Raw genomic sequence first — 14641 nt, 5'->3', positions numbered from 1 at the left:
TCAAGCAGGGGTAGAGGTCAAAGTAGTCCACCAAACTCCTCTAAATTGGCCCATCCGACTCTTTCAGCTCGGTCATCAGACTCCTACAGATCCTTCATCCGACTCCTTCTACTTGGTTATCCGAATCATTTTACTCAGTCAGCTGACAGCTTGGTCATTCGACTCCTCCTACTCGATCATCCCTCCATCAACTCGATAACCTGACTCCTTTGACTGGGTCAAAAGGATCCTTCAAGTCCATTAGACTTTTACTCGGTCATCTGACTCCTCCTACTTGGTCGCCCGACTCCATCGGACACTCTTCTCCTCTGAGTTGGCTGGCAAGGTCCTTTAGCCCAGTCACTCTTGGTTGGGCCCTACATCCCACGTGGCTAGTTGAACTGTTTCTTTGAAAAACGTGGACAACATAGTGGGTTCTTCTCGAAGACATGGATAATGTAGCCGCTTTGCCTTGAAGACGTGGTAATATAAGCATTTATCTCGGAACACATGGGGAACGTAAGAGCACAATTATAGCTCTTCAAAGGCCTCTTGCTTTCACGGGCATAAGTACGTGCACATAGACATTCAAACTTTTCTACTACTCCATTGCTTTTCACCTTTTCCTAGCCCTTGTGCTAACTTGAGCATCGAAGTGGTCACATCGAGTCCAACCTTAGTGCTCATTCTAACTTCTTACTGAGTGTTTGTAAGAGCTTTATAGTCCCCCTTTGCCATCTTGTCATTTGCAATCTTGCCCACAATAATTGCTCTTCGCTAAACCTGACAGTGATCTAAGACAAGAACAAATGGTATGAGACATCTAAGGGAATATAAGACAAGGAACATTATAGTGCAACAATGATGGTAGTTGGAAGTGTTAGGACCCGTGCGGCCGGCAAGAGAGGAGTTGCCTATAAATTAAAAATGGACCTTTCTCGATCTTTCAAACAAGATTAGTAGTACAATTAACTTAAAGCAATTTAACAACTAATGAAATAAAGAGGCAAAGAAAGTTACTTGATTACAAACGAGGTGGTTGTTAATCTAAGATAAAAGAAAACACTAAAGATCTCTATGTTGATTTGTAGGTGATACAAAATCATATTTTATAATTAATAGAATTTAAAGTAGGTTTTGAAGAATACCTCCATGTGCTTCTTCCACGTTGCGTAGTCTCCCTCAAATTTCGACGGGAAGATGCTGGATCCGACCATTTCTGGTACTTCGGATGGTGGTTAGTCATTCTGAAGCGAACCTGAGACATATCAAGGAGGACTGCCTAAAGATGAAAAAGAAGGACAACAAGAAGGGACTTGCACTGATGGCAAGTTATAGGAGGAGGAGAGCATAGATTAAGGGGGAGACTCTTCATAAGAAAGTTGCAACGAGGAGGAAGAAACAGACTTCAGAGCGGATCTGGTAAGTGAGGTATGCTTACTACCCCCTGACCAGTTATACTTAGGTATTAAATCTATGACTATATCGTAAGCTAAAATCGGAAAAATAATAACTTAAAAAGAGAAATTCTTTAATTAAAAACAAGCTTAGCAAAAACTTATCCTTTAAAAATATATGATAAGTTAAAGGAAGAAAATAAAAAATTGAAGGACCAAATTAAAAAATCTAGAAATTCTGCACGTCTTAATCAAAATACCTGAAAAAATTATAGAAGTCTAAATTGATATCTTAAATATCATAAGGGATAAATTAGAAAAATATCACAAAAATATGTTCCAAAGAAATTTCTTATTAACCATGTAGGTAAAAATTTATATTGGGTTCCAAAATCTTTTTTAGAATAAATAAAGGATTATGCATGTTTAGAAATATTAATTTGCAAAACCAAGTTTGTATGATTACTGTTAATAATTATTTCTGATTTTTTTTTGTTACCAGAATAAAAAATCTCTTAGTATTAAATTTTTCAGAATTTTTCTTCAAATAAAATATTTTTTTATTAAAAATCATAATTTAAAACTTAAAATTCTTCAGATAAGTATTTTGAAAAATCTAAGTTTTAAAATTACAGTTATGTTTTGAATACATAGAAAAATCAACCTGATTTTTGGACTAATAAAACTATTTAAAAAATATTTATTTCTCAAAAGAATTATAACTGGTCAAAATATTTTTTTCGTATAATTTTTTTGTAAGAAATTCTTATCCAAATTTTTTCTACTAAAAGAATCATTGAATTTATGTTCGAAAATATATTTTTATAAATTTTTGATAAATAATAAATTTTCAATGGATTATTTAAAAAACTTTATTTTTAAATCTAAAAAATCTTGAAACTTTATTTTTTAAAATTTTATTTTTTCTTTAAAATTTTAATTTGTTTGTACTAAAATACTTGTAAGTTTTTCTGTTGAACTTTAAGACAAATTTTTAAAATTTAAACTCATTTTTTTTACAAATGTGGTTATTAAATCGTGAAATTTTAGTTTTTTTTTATAAAAATTGAAATATGTTTCCTTACCCTTAGAAAAGTTTCAAAGTCTTTATCTAACTTTGCTTTTTCCAACTTTATTTTTTGATGTGATCAAAGGGAGAGAATGAGAGTTGAGAGCTTAAGGCTAGGGGAAGATTATATTTACTTTCCCCAACTTTATTTTTTATGACTTTTTCCTAACTCTAACTCAGGTTAATGCACATCAAAAATGGGGTGATTGTTAGTATCCCGAGGTAGTTTTGATGTGGTCAATCGAGTTAAGTTAGATCCTGTGTGTATTTGATGTCTTGTGTCTAAGTGTGTAAGAACTTATGAGCACAGGAATTCAAACGAAAGACGCAGATAGCGAGAAGGACGACACTGGAGGGAGTCGACGAGTTAGGTGCGTCCGAGGGATGAGGTACTGTGTAAGAGTACACTGGCAAACGAGAAGGAAGCGGGCGATGTTTCTGAGGGACGAGAAGCCGGAGCGGAAGCTTGCTTAAGGAGAATACCGGAAGATGGGTCCGAATGAGCCTAATTTCGGACGGACAAAATCACCCAGGCGATCAGAGCAGAAGATAAGCAAACGAAGTACTGTGGAGCTGTTGGAGGCGCCCTCATGCCTTTTTGGTGGAAGGCACCTTCAATCTCTTGAAGGCGCCTTTGTGCTTTTATGGAAGGCACCTTCGCGCTTTTATGGAAGGCGCCTTCGACTGAGCAAATACTAACTGTTAGCGAAGATAAAGTTTATCTTCGCACGGATAAAACTTGCCACGCTGGAGGCGCCTTGAAGCTTATTAAAGGCGCCTTCCAACCTCGGATACAATTTTCTAGGGGCTATAAAAAGACTCCTGTAGCTAGAAAATATTCAACAACTCATGTATTCATTTCCTAGTAACTTTCTGAGCATTTAATGAGTGTAAGAGGCTTCTCCACCTTCACCGAAGGAGATCTTTAGTACTTTCTTTTATCTTCGATTAACAACCACCTAGGTTGTAATCAAGTAACTCTCTGTGTCTCTTTATTTTAGTAGTTGTTAAATTACTTTAAGTTAATGGTGCTACTAATCTTGTTTGAAAGATTGAGAAAGATCCATTTTTAATTTACATGTAATTCACCCCTCCTCTTGTCGGTCGCATGGGTCATAACAGGAAGAAGGTGAACTATGCAGATGACACATGAAAGATGACACGCGGAGTGAGCCAAAAGCTTGGTGCATCTAGGGGACATGTAACCTAGTGGGAGATGACCTTAGTAATGGTTATAGAAGATAAGCTTTTGTGTGAGTTGTGAGAGTTGAGAGACATATATTCTTTGGAGAGGTAGGTTTCAACTTAAGCAAAGACTTGATCATTAGGATAACTATAGTTGGGGCTCTAGTCGACTGATTAGTGTTCCTAATCGATTATTGAGATGAGTCGATTCAAGATTTGTGGCTCATGAATAAAATATTTTTATTTGTAGTTTGACTAGACAACCAACTGATGAATTGAATCAACCAAGAACTCAGCCCTAGCTTGGATCTAGTTGATTGATCGACAATAGAATAACAAAACAGTAAGTGAAATTGAAGAAGAATAAAGGTTAGAAAAGGAGAATCAAGAACATTTGAAGGCTTTCAAGTGAACCGAGAGTACCAAGAGGACCAAGTAGATTGTATATCTTGGATATTAGATGACCAAGCTAGAGGAGGTGAATAGTGATCATTACCTATAAATCATATTTTATCTGCTCTTGCTCTCAATATCAAGGTCATAACAAGGATTGCGTAGAATAAATATCAACAAACATTCATACTTATCAATTGTTAACACGTTTGTTTAACATGGTTCAACAGACCTTAGACTTCTACTCTGTTCTATTATTTGTCGATAGATCACTCTTGGAATATAGTACTTCTTTCTCCTTCTCGATCAAATATCAAAGGTGGAGAAATCTCTTACAAGTTTAATATTACAAAAATTACAATAGAGGAGAGCACAAAAGAGAATACAATGCTCTAATATGTTAATTAACGCTATTTCACCTACCTTAGAAACCTCCACTATTCCTCTTTAATAGCCTTTGAATCCTTATTGTAAGTTTGCTTGTCGCTTAACATTTGACTAATATGTTGTCATTAGTTGATTAGTCCTCATTAGGGCTGCAAACGAATCGAGTCGGCTTGCGAGCTTTTCGAGCCAGCTCGAAAAATATTCGATTCGTATTCGAATTTATCGAATTCGAGCCGAACTCGAACATGTTCGAACTTTTTTTCGAGCCGAACTCGAGCCCAAATTATATTGTTCGAGCCACTCGCGAGCTGCTCACGAGCCTTAATATTTATTAATATAAGTTAAATATATATTAAATAAATAAATTTTGAGCCTTTCGAATATATTTTCGACCAATAATTCGAATAGTTCGCGAACATGTTCGAATATTTCAAGCCGAACTCGAACGTGAGCCTTAATTCGAACCAAATTCGAACCGAATTCGAACCAAACATTTTGAATTATTCGAGCTTCGAATCGAACTCGAACTTGAATATACCTAATTCGAGCCTTAAATTTTTCTACATATTCGGCTTGATTCGGTTTGTTTACACCCCTAGTCCTCATGATTTGTACTATTAGAGTGCAGCAACAACCCTTTTTTGCTTTTTACATTGATAATAATTCCATTAGTCACTTAACCATTCTATTTGCTAGCCCCTTAACCTAGTTATCTACCTCAATTGACCAATCATCTAGCATATTGGAATCCATATCAATCGACTATGACCAATTCTAAGATCAAGTCCACTTATATTAAACTTTACCTTTATCCCCATAGATATATGTCACTCAACACCTAGCTAATTGGAGCCTTACCATTACATTTTGACTTCATCCCTTGACCATCTATTGTCGGTTATTCATCCCTTGGATGCACTTGAGCTCTAAAGCCCTATGCAATCTACCTCCAATAACTATTTTCCTCACTATCTCAATGCTCCTCATTCTGCAGTCCTTGGTTTGTCTTATGCAATCTTCTCTAATTTATACAATGTTGGTGCAAGAACCACCAGATAATCGAACTTAAGTTTTAATAATGACAAAGGATTCAAAGTTAAGATTTGTTGTTGTTCTAATAAATTTAACTAAGTGTGCAGGAAATTTCTAAGTGATCTTAAGCAAGGTGAAAATCCTAGTTGAGGCTAGATAAAGAAATCCTAGTGGATACTAGACATGTGGAAAGTCCTAGTTATGATTAGGCAAAAAAGTCATGGTCTGAGGGACTGCCAGAAGTCTTAGCAGGATGAAGATACATCAGGCAGAAAATCCTACGGGTTGAGGACAATTGATGAAAGTTTTGGTGGTCACGGACACTAGGTGGAAGATTAGACGGGTCAGGGTTTGGACGTCCAGCAGAAAGTCTTTAAGTTTCGGATGTTGAGCAAAAATTCAAACGGTTTAAGTGACCGATTTGACAAAAGGTAAACTCTCCTAAGAGGAGTATGTGAGGATGAGTTCTCCGTAGAGGGAACAGTAGACATCGATCTGACCTAAAGTTTTAGCGAAGCTCAAAGTAAGGATCAAACAGTCACAAGACTGCCCAAATTATATTATGTCTATTTTTTCTAACTCTGTGGTGCAGGATATTGAAATTGGAAATTGGCTGAAGAAGGAGCTCCAGGTGCCTGGACATAGTCCAAGCGCTTGGACTGGGTTGAACCCAAGCACTCGAGAGCAAATGAGGTGGTGCTCACTAATTAGCCGACACACGTCACAATCCAGGCGCTCGTAGATGAATAAAGTTCACGGAATAGAATTTCGACCAGAGCACGCCACATCATCCTTGTGGGGGCGCTCGGGACCAGCCTAGGCACCCGAATAGGACTATAAAAGGAGGGTTCGACCAGCACCTCAGAGAGAACTTCTTCTTTGACTTTCATTCTTGCATGGTGCTTTGAAAATCTCTTGACGACGCTCAAACGCTGCTTCGACAACCTACGATCAAGTTCTACCGATTCACTTGTCAAATTTTCTTTGTAGTTCTTGTACATAAATCTTGTAATTTTATTCAAACTATTAGTGGATTGTCCAACGAAAGTGATCGTCGATCGCGAGCCTTGAATAGGAGTTATCACAGGCTCCAAACTAAGTAAAAGAAAAGTGTTAGAGTTTGTTTTTTTTTGCTATTATCTTTATTTTGCTGCATTTACTCCGACTATTTTGCGAAATTATGAAAAAATCACAAGCATGATTCACCCCATTCTAGTGCTTTCGATTCTACATATGGATCTCGAGCCATCAAGTTGCTAACTTGACCACGCTAGGTCAACACTCTAGAGTTGCACCAATGCTACTTTAATGCTTCTTGTTTTGTAATCCTTTTGATGTCTTGTATCATTCTTCTCCAATCTCCATGCACTTCCAAGCTACAGAGCATGTCACCCTGGTCACACCAAACTAGCAAACTCTCCAAGTTCTATGTGCATTCTTGCAGTCTTATACACTCAAACAACATGAAAACACAAGACAGTCTAAACCTTTTGCTTAAATATCAAAATCGAAAGTCACGTTAGAGAAACAATTGCATCAACAATATAATCCATTAAAACTTATCTCCACCTCTAAAAGTTTATTATAATAAGAGATTTATCCATCTCTAACAGTTATTTACAAAAGAGAAATATAATGGATTTAAGAATTCTAAATCATGTTATTGTCAACTTGTTAACATTATATTAGCAAGAGTAAAACATGAGATAAATTTTCTAATGAGTAATCTTTTATCATATAATTTTTTTAGATAATTTTTTTTTAAAAAAATTAAGATCTATATTAGAAAATATTAGTACCAGATGATCATGCCCTATTTAAATTTAAAATTCAAGATTAAAAATGAGTTTTTTTTATATAATCTAGGTATTTGAGCCTTGAGCTCAATTAGATAATCTTCCCTTTAATTTGCTCACCAGGTAATCCGGAAGTGCGAACGACTCATTGCCTATAGCTTACATCCCATATTTTTTATGAAGAAAAATATATTATCATATGATTGTTATAGTTAAAATTCAAATTGTGGATACTTAGATAGTCTGCCTGCACCATGCCTGAGTGCTAAAAAACAGGATATTTAAAAATGAACTTTTAGAACATCCAAATCATAAATGAACAATACATTCCAGCTTAATAATTTATAATAAGTGATGAATTTAAAAAAAATTACAAAAATTTAAATTTCAATACATGAAATACTCTTGAATGTTTTGAACATCTAATAATATTGTCATTTAAAGTAATAATTAAATTATTAAGTAGATTTAAATAAAACAAAATAATGATCCAAAATAATTCAAGTATTTCCTTTCAATAACTCTTTCTTTTATTGTAAACTAATACTTAAAAGTTAAAATTGAAACCAATTCGTTTTTGATAAAGCTATTTGATAACTTAAAACAAAGTTTAGCTCAAAAGTAATTTTTATATACAATAATGACAATTAAACCTTATCCCATTAAGTGAGATCAGTTATATAAATTCTTTTACACTAATGAGCTCTATCTCCTAATATATAATTATTTATATTTAAATAAATTTTATCTTATTTTATTATTACTAATCAAGTCTTTTTTAATCTTTCTTTTTCTCATTTGATATGCGTGTTTGTTATATTCTTATTTAATATGAGTGTTTATTCAAAAATTTTACCTTAAATTTTGGATAGGGTAACTAAAAAATCTTTACACCAGCTACCCTGTCGATTCCCTAAATTATGCATTTATGAACAGTACTTTTCTAAATTTAGGGAATGTATTTCATTCCCTAAACATTATAGAGGAGAGAGAAGAAATAGGGAAGCTGATATATGATGTATTGAAAAATGGATACCTAAATTTAATAAAGTAATTTTTTTACCTTAAATTATACATTTTGGATAGGAAAACTGGTGTGGATGGTCTAATATCATGCCATAGTCCAAGTATTGTTTTAAATAAAATTAAATAAAAATAATTTCAAGATGGAATTATCTTAAAGCCATTTTAATTAAAACTTGATCTAAATAATTTTAAGGCGGAACTATTTTATCAAAATAATTTTAAGATTAAACCTGTTTTGGTCATAATAATTTTAAAATAGATTACATCTTTAACAAACCAATTAAGGTGATATAATTTTAATTAAAATAATTTCAAAGTGGAGTACATATAGATATTGTAAATAGAAAAAACTAGGTCGATATTATTTTGATATTTTATTTATAAAGTGGGGCATTATAATAGTAATAAAGAGTGTTTTTTTTAAAAAAAAATGTTCTTCCTATATAAATTTTAATTTTTAACTATTTAAAATATCTTTCTTTATCTAAAACAATATTATTTCAGTAAAAAAAAATGTTGAAATTTCTAAGAAAATGTAGAAATAAATGCACACATCACCATCTTACTTTTGCCCTTCCTTTTCTCCTCCCCTAGCAAATCCATTACACCTCACGCCTAACCCACCGCTGCCTATTGGGGGGCGCTCGAAGAAGTAAGAGCCGGGGGGCGAAGAGAGACTTTGGCGAGATATCGACGCCGCAGATGCATCGGCGTCGGTTGCCACTCCACATCCCATCCATCTCCTCGTTCCGCTGCCTTGCTCGCTTCCTCCACTCGGAGCCCCTCCCCTCCGATCCCCGCCTCGGTTTTGTCCGCCAAGAGTTGCAATCCATTGATCACCGGTCTTCGCCACTGCCTAATGAACCGCAGGAGCATTCCGTACATCGCCCGAGGAGCGACGTTGTCACAGAGGTGGAGGTATCTCACCCGTGGCCGGAATGGGTGCACTTCATGGAGCTCCTCTTCAGAAAGGGCTATTTGGACCGCTCTAACGTGCAGGTGCTTCATGGGTCTTCTTGCTCTTTCAGCGCCTCTAAAGATTCTAACAGTATCAGGACTGCATGCCTCAATTTCGCAAGAGACCGACTTGATATCGTCAGGCAAGTTTTGTTGCATTCACCTGAATATATACAGATATATATTTTTTGTTTAATATTGATTGTGTCTTCTGATGTATCTTGAGATAAGGAGTAATCTATTAGATCAGGCAAGAACGTAGAAAATGAGCTGGGTTTGTTCAACTTTATGTGCTGTGGCGAGCAAGCTGCATGTTAACCTGAAAAATAAGAACCTGAAAGATTTGAGTTTGCTTTATCTCAGCATATTTTGCTGCATAATCTGGGATTATTTGATCAATGGACATCCTAGAGAGTGAATTATTGCCAGAATGCTTGCAGTGAGAATGAGACTTTCACTTGACTTTGATTCTTCAAAATAAAAGATCTTTTAAGCTAGGCAAAGTGTTTGAGATTATACAAGCCAACAAGAAAAGATACTGGTGATTAGAAATGATAAGATTACTTTAAAGAGTTTTCGTCAACCGAAAAGGTTGAAAGTTAATATAAAATGATAATCTCAATTAGCCTCACGGAATTTTCCACCGGCCATCAAGGTAAATCGGTAAGCGCGCGGCGGGCTAGGCAGCCCAGCATCCTTTGGTTGCACACTCCATTTGGAGGAAAAATTTCTGCAAATATGCCATAGTTGGGGATCGAACCGCGGGTGCCTGAGTGACAACTTGGATATCCTACCGCAGCACCATAGCTCTGGGGACAAGGTCAAACATGATGATGAATTTCATAATTCAAATAATAGGATAAAAATAGAGTTGTTAAATATTAGTATATGGATTTTTTTTTCTGAAAAATATCTAATTGGGTCAAGTGAAAGTTCACCCTAATAGATTAGGATAGGAATACATAAGTAGTTTAAACTAGAGACCAGTTACAGTGCTCCTAAAGTAGACAGTAAATAAAGAAAAACAAACAGTTAAAAGCTTAGGATTAGGAACAAGACTACAAACAAAGCTAATAAGTGATGTTATATACCAATATATCCTGTTTGATCCTCTGTCACAACTGCTAAAAGTCTTTTCAGCAGCTTAAAGTAAAAGCCACAACACTTCATTGACACTTGAAAATCAAAATCTTCAAAGAAGAAATCCAAGCAAGCAGTGACGTTTTGATATTGAACCATTGTGCTTAGAAGATTTTAGCATCCCATGCTCTCCAGATACCATCCTGTACAAAGGTGTTAAACCACCATTTTGTAATTTGATGGCTCGTAGAAGCTCCTCGCACCATCTATCTTGTTTGCTGTTCTACAAGAATACAACTGTAGAGAAGAACAATATGAACTTTCTTACAAATAGGAATGACAGTGAGTTGGTCACCTTCGTTTTTGAGTAATACCTCACCCTGGTCACTATCAAATATTAGCTAACTAAACCCATTTAATACTTGCTCTAAATGAGCAGTCTCCAATTGGTATGATGTTGGCGGTATAATGCATCTTGGATAAGGAAGAGATTGCAACAAGTTTTGAATAAGAAATGCCAATTTCATGCAAGCAGGTGAATTGATCAGAACAACTGTTATACACCTCAGGAAAAGAATATTTAATCCTATGCTCCTCAAACCATAAACCACGCCAAAAAGGCATTTCAAGACCTATACAAAACTTGTTGTGCAGTAATGTTACAAAAATTTTGTCTTAATAAATTGCTAAAGGAAAACCACCATGTCATGTGCAAATGAACTAGAATGAAGTGGTCAGACAATAAGAGTGCTTAGGTGATCAACGATATAGAGCAGAGTTTCAGCTGAAACCTTACCCAAGGAAATGTTAAACGGACAAAAGAAAGAGTATGGATGCAAACAACTAGATATAACTGAAATCTTGTAAAAGGAAATGGTAAAAACTGGAAAGAAAACACTTACATGGTCAATGACATACAATAAAGTTTTAACTGAAATCCTTATGCATTTAATTTACAAATGCTTAGTAGACATGAGGTGAGAAGCTAAAGTAGTAACTCAGTGTATCTTCGTAGGTGTGTGCTCATACATATTCAACAGTAGGGTATTGTTCATGCTAAATTTAAATGAGATAGGACAACTGCAGTTGAACTACTAGCATAATTTGTTGCTGTGGATAATCTAAATGAGAATCATTGAATACTTCAACTTTGAAAGTTCAATTCTCATATACATGATCGAACATGGTAAAAGGATAAAAAACAAGGTCTCTCAGTAACTGATGCTAAGTTTGGAGGGAGGAAAAATGATGCTATGCTTGAAGTATAAAGCAGTATTGAGGTGAGTACTTTAGCTGAAACAAAATAAAAAAAATCCTTAAATATGTCTAAAGAGCAGAGCTTACATGGAAAGGGAATCATATAGGTGAAAACAATTAATGTCTTATAAGTTTGAAAAGTTCAAAATAAGTTGTCTTTCTCATAGCTTTGCTGATAAGATAACAGAAAGTAGTCTTTTTTTTGTTTGTTTGCATATGAGCTTGGATTCTACCTTATGCAGAGTCTCCATGCTAATAGCTCATGGATTCAGTTGATAATTTTGTTTCGTAAGAGTTGTCTAAATTGATTTCTCACATGTTAGAAGACTATGTAATTTCTTATGGCTTTTGCTGAATATTGAATCTTGAAATTTCACTTCCATCAAGCAGAAAAAAAGTAGTTATATTTCTATTTACTGGGACTTGGTTTTAATGCAGATATTTGTCTAGGAGAGACATTTATATAATTGGGCAATGTGGATGTCCCAGCCTTGACAGAAAAGTAGTCAACTCAGGAAAGCGCATGAGGGCTCATGTGGGTATCCAGGAAGGAGATGTAAGTTCTGATAACATATATCAGAATACATGCTAAATTCATGGTATATGAGTTTTAAGCAATTCTGAATTTGCGCAATTATATGATATGTTTTATGAACAATAGGTTTGCAGCTCATGCAGTCTACGAGGAAATTGTGACAGGGCATATGTTAAGGCACGTGAAGAGGAAGTTGGGAGAACTGTTGATCTGATGCGCATTCTGTTGACCTATGGACTGGATATTATAACTGGATCAGTAGAGAATCCAGCATGCTTAAACAAAACTGTTCATGAATCTGTCAAGAAACTATTGAATGAGATGGTGGAATTTGGTTCGAAGGATGCTAACTCAAACAGCCTAATGTTAGCATCTAAGAGGCATTTAGCCAGGCAGGAAAAATCAAGCACTCCTCTACTTTTTAAAGGCCAGATTTCTGTTCCTATGAAGCAAGGAGATTGGATCTGTCCAATGTATCTTTTCTGACATAATTTAAATCATCGGAGATATGTCTAGTTGGTGCAAATTGTAGTAAATGTCACTTTTTTCTTTTGGTAGATGCAATTTTCTGAACTTTGCCAAGAACATGAAATGTTTGCATTGCAATGGGGAGTCCCAAGAGAGATTTAAGAGGTTGCAAGAGGATGAAAATCATCTTCCTCTGAAGAAAGGTGATTGGATATGTGAAAAGTAGGCGCCCCCTATCCTTCTTGATTCAATTTTTTCTTTCTGTTTTCTAATCTGGTTTGCAGGTGTAATTTCTTGAACTTTGCCAAGAATACAAAGTGTTTGCAATGCCATGAGAAGCCATGCAATCGGCAGCTCAATCCTGGAGAATGGGAATGTGTCTCGTATGTTTTCCCCCCAATTTTATAAACCTTGATTCTGATGTTCCCTTTTTGCATTAATAAGTTGTGACTTTGACAACCTTTCTTGTCTTTAGAATCAGATGATTGCTGGTCGCAACTTTAACTGTCAATTTCCTTTTGAACCTCCTGAAATGATATTAATAGTAGTTCCAATTATTGCAACCTAAATTCTGAGTTTATGTTTGGTGTAATTCATTTTCATATTTTATTGACAGCTGTAATTACATTAATTTCCGAAAGAATGCCTTTTGTTTAAAATGCCGCTGGAAGCGACCAAAAGCAATGAATGATTTTGCTACATCCCAACATGATGGTCAAACAGATGGGAAGAGTTGTGGTTTCACATTTGTTAGAGATAGTGTCATCACTGGAAACAAGTCTGTGACACAAGATTCTGAACTCGGTTTTCCAAGTTTTGTTGAGGCTGGAATTGATGATAGCAATAGCAGTAAGTTTGATTTACGGGAAAGCTTTGATAATTTCCCAATAATTGGAGGTAGCAGTGAAGTTTCACAATATCCTACTGCAAGGCAGAGGTGGAAGGAAAAAATGTTTAAAACAAGGCATCAAGAGCCCATTGGTGAACCTATATATGAAACTGACAGTTTGGTAGCATCTGCGAGACATTCCTAATGAGAATGACATGGCAGAGTGATTTGGCAGTTGGAAGCCTGCCTTCTGATCCACCAAGGTTTCTTGATGATGTTCAATAACATTGATGTCCATTTTTTTTTTTTAACATACTGCTCTTTTTTACTCTAATTTATTTCCATGTATCACCATATTAAAAGGTTACCGAAAGTTTCTTTTCTCGCTTCAAGAAGATAAATGTCACTTGTTTATGCGGTTCATTATCTTATTAAGAACGAGGTTCATTTTCTTATTCAGAGAAATTACTTTGTTTCTTGTTTACAACAAGCAAATTGGTGAGGGAAAAACGATGCATTCTCTTTCAGATGGCCTTGTGTTTAAGAGAATCATGCCAAAGAGACTGGAATAATCAACTATCATTCTTCCATTGATATGCTAGTTTTCTAGCACAATTCATAAAATTATATTTTTTGAAGAGATATACATCTGTCAAGGAATTGGTGCTTCTCCAATAAAACTTGTTTGCAAGAAGCGACTCGTGATTTCTTTTTGCAGTTATAATTATTTAGTCGAACCTAACTAGTTGTGATATATTTGCATGTACTCAGCACTATCTATACAGCCCTTGAGTTGATTTTGCTTATTTGCAGCAGCTTAGGAAAATGTAGACATCATTGATCGTTTACACTCGTCTTCTTTTTATTTGGTGTAATGGAGAGATGAGAATAATAGATTGCTTTCCATCTCTTCCTTTTAAGTTTGCAAACAATTTGAAATATCATGCCACGGACATGCAGTTAGCCATTTGGCTCGACCCTAGCATCGTTCACACGGATGGACCGAGTGGACATGAAGCACACATGGATGGGCCAACATAAGTATGCAGGTGTCCACACGGATAGACCAGTGTGCGCGCGCACAACATTGCACGAAAGCATAGGCGCGCACATGCGCCAATAGGCCGTTGAGTGGTCGAGCGGTTGCTGATTGCTAGTTGCAATTGCTGGTGGTTGTGAGTCGGTTGCTGATTGCTAAGTTGCAATTGCTGGTGGTTGTGAGCAGTTGCTTAAACCCAGCTGCCGTTGACC

The 14641-nt window shown here is 35.6% G+C and overlaps 1 protein-coding gene across 2 annotated transcripts; it reads left to right on the top strand.

Annotated features, from left to right (window-relative positions):
* The first annotated feature begins 8840 nt into the window (after nt 1–8840).
* On the top strand, nt 8841–13804 carry LOC122055952 (zinc finger protein VAR3, chloroplastic-like). 2 transcript variants are annotated; one of them, XM_042617656.1, is made up of 6 exons: nt 8841–9364; nt 11997–12114; nt 12220–12566; nt 12652–12783; nt 12846–12944; nt 13178–13804. In XM_042617656.1, the coding sequence occupies exons 1-6, from the start codon at nt 8967–8969 to the stop codon at nt 13593–13595; spliced, it is 1512 nt and encodes a 503-aa protein (XP_042473590.1). In that variant the 5' UTR covers nt 8841–8966; the 3' UTR covers nt 13596–13804. The 2 variants fall into 2 exon arrangements, with proteins under 2 accessions (XP_042473590.1, XP_042473591.1); XM_042617657.1 differs by having other exon boundaries at nt 12871–12944; nt 13178–13356.
* The last annotated feature ends 837 nt before the right edge of the window (nt 13805–14641 follow it).

This window comes from Zingiber officinale, chromosome 3B (assembly GCF_018446385.1).
Source record: "Zingiber officinale cultivar Zhangliang chromosome 3B, Zo_v1.1, whole genome shotgun sequence".
Taxonomy (NCBI): Eukaryota; Viridiplantae; Streptophyta; class Magnoliopsida; order Zingiberales; family Zingiberaceae; genus Zingiber; species Zingiber officinale.
The sequence above is the reverse complement of the archived record's forward strand: the minus strand, read 5'-3'. Positions and strand labels throughout refer to the sequence as shown.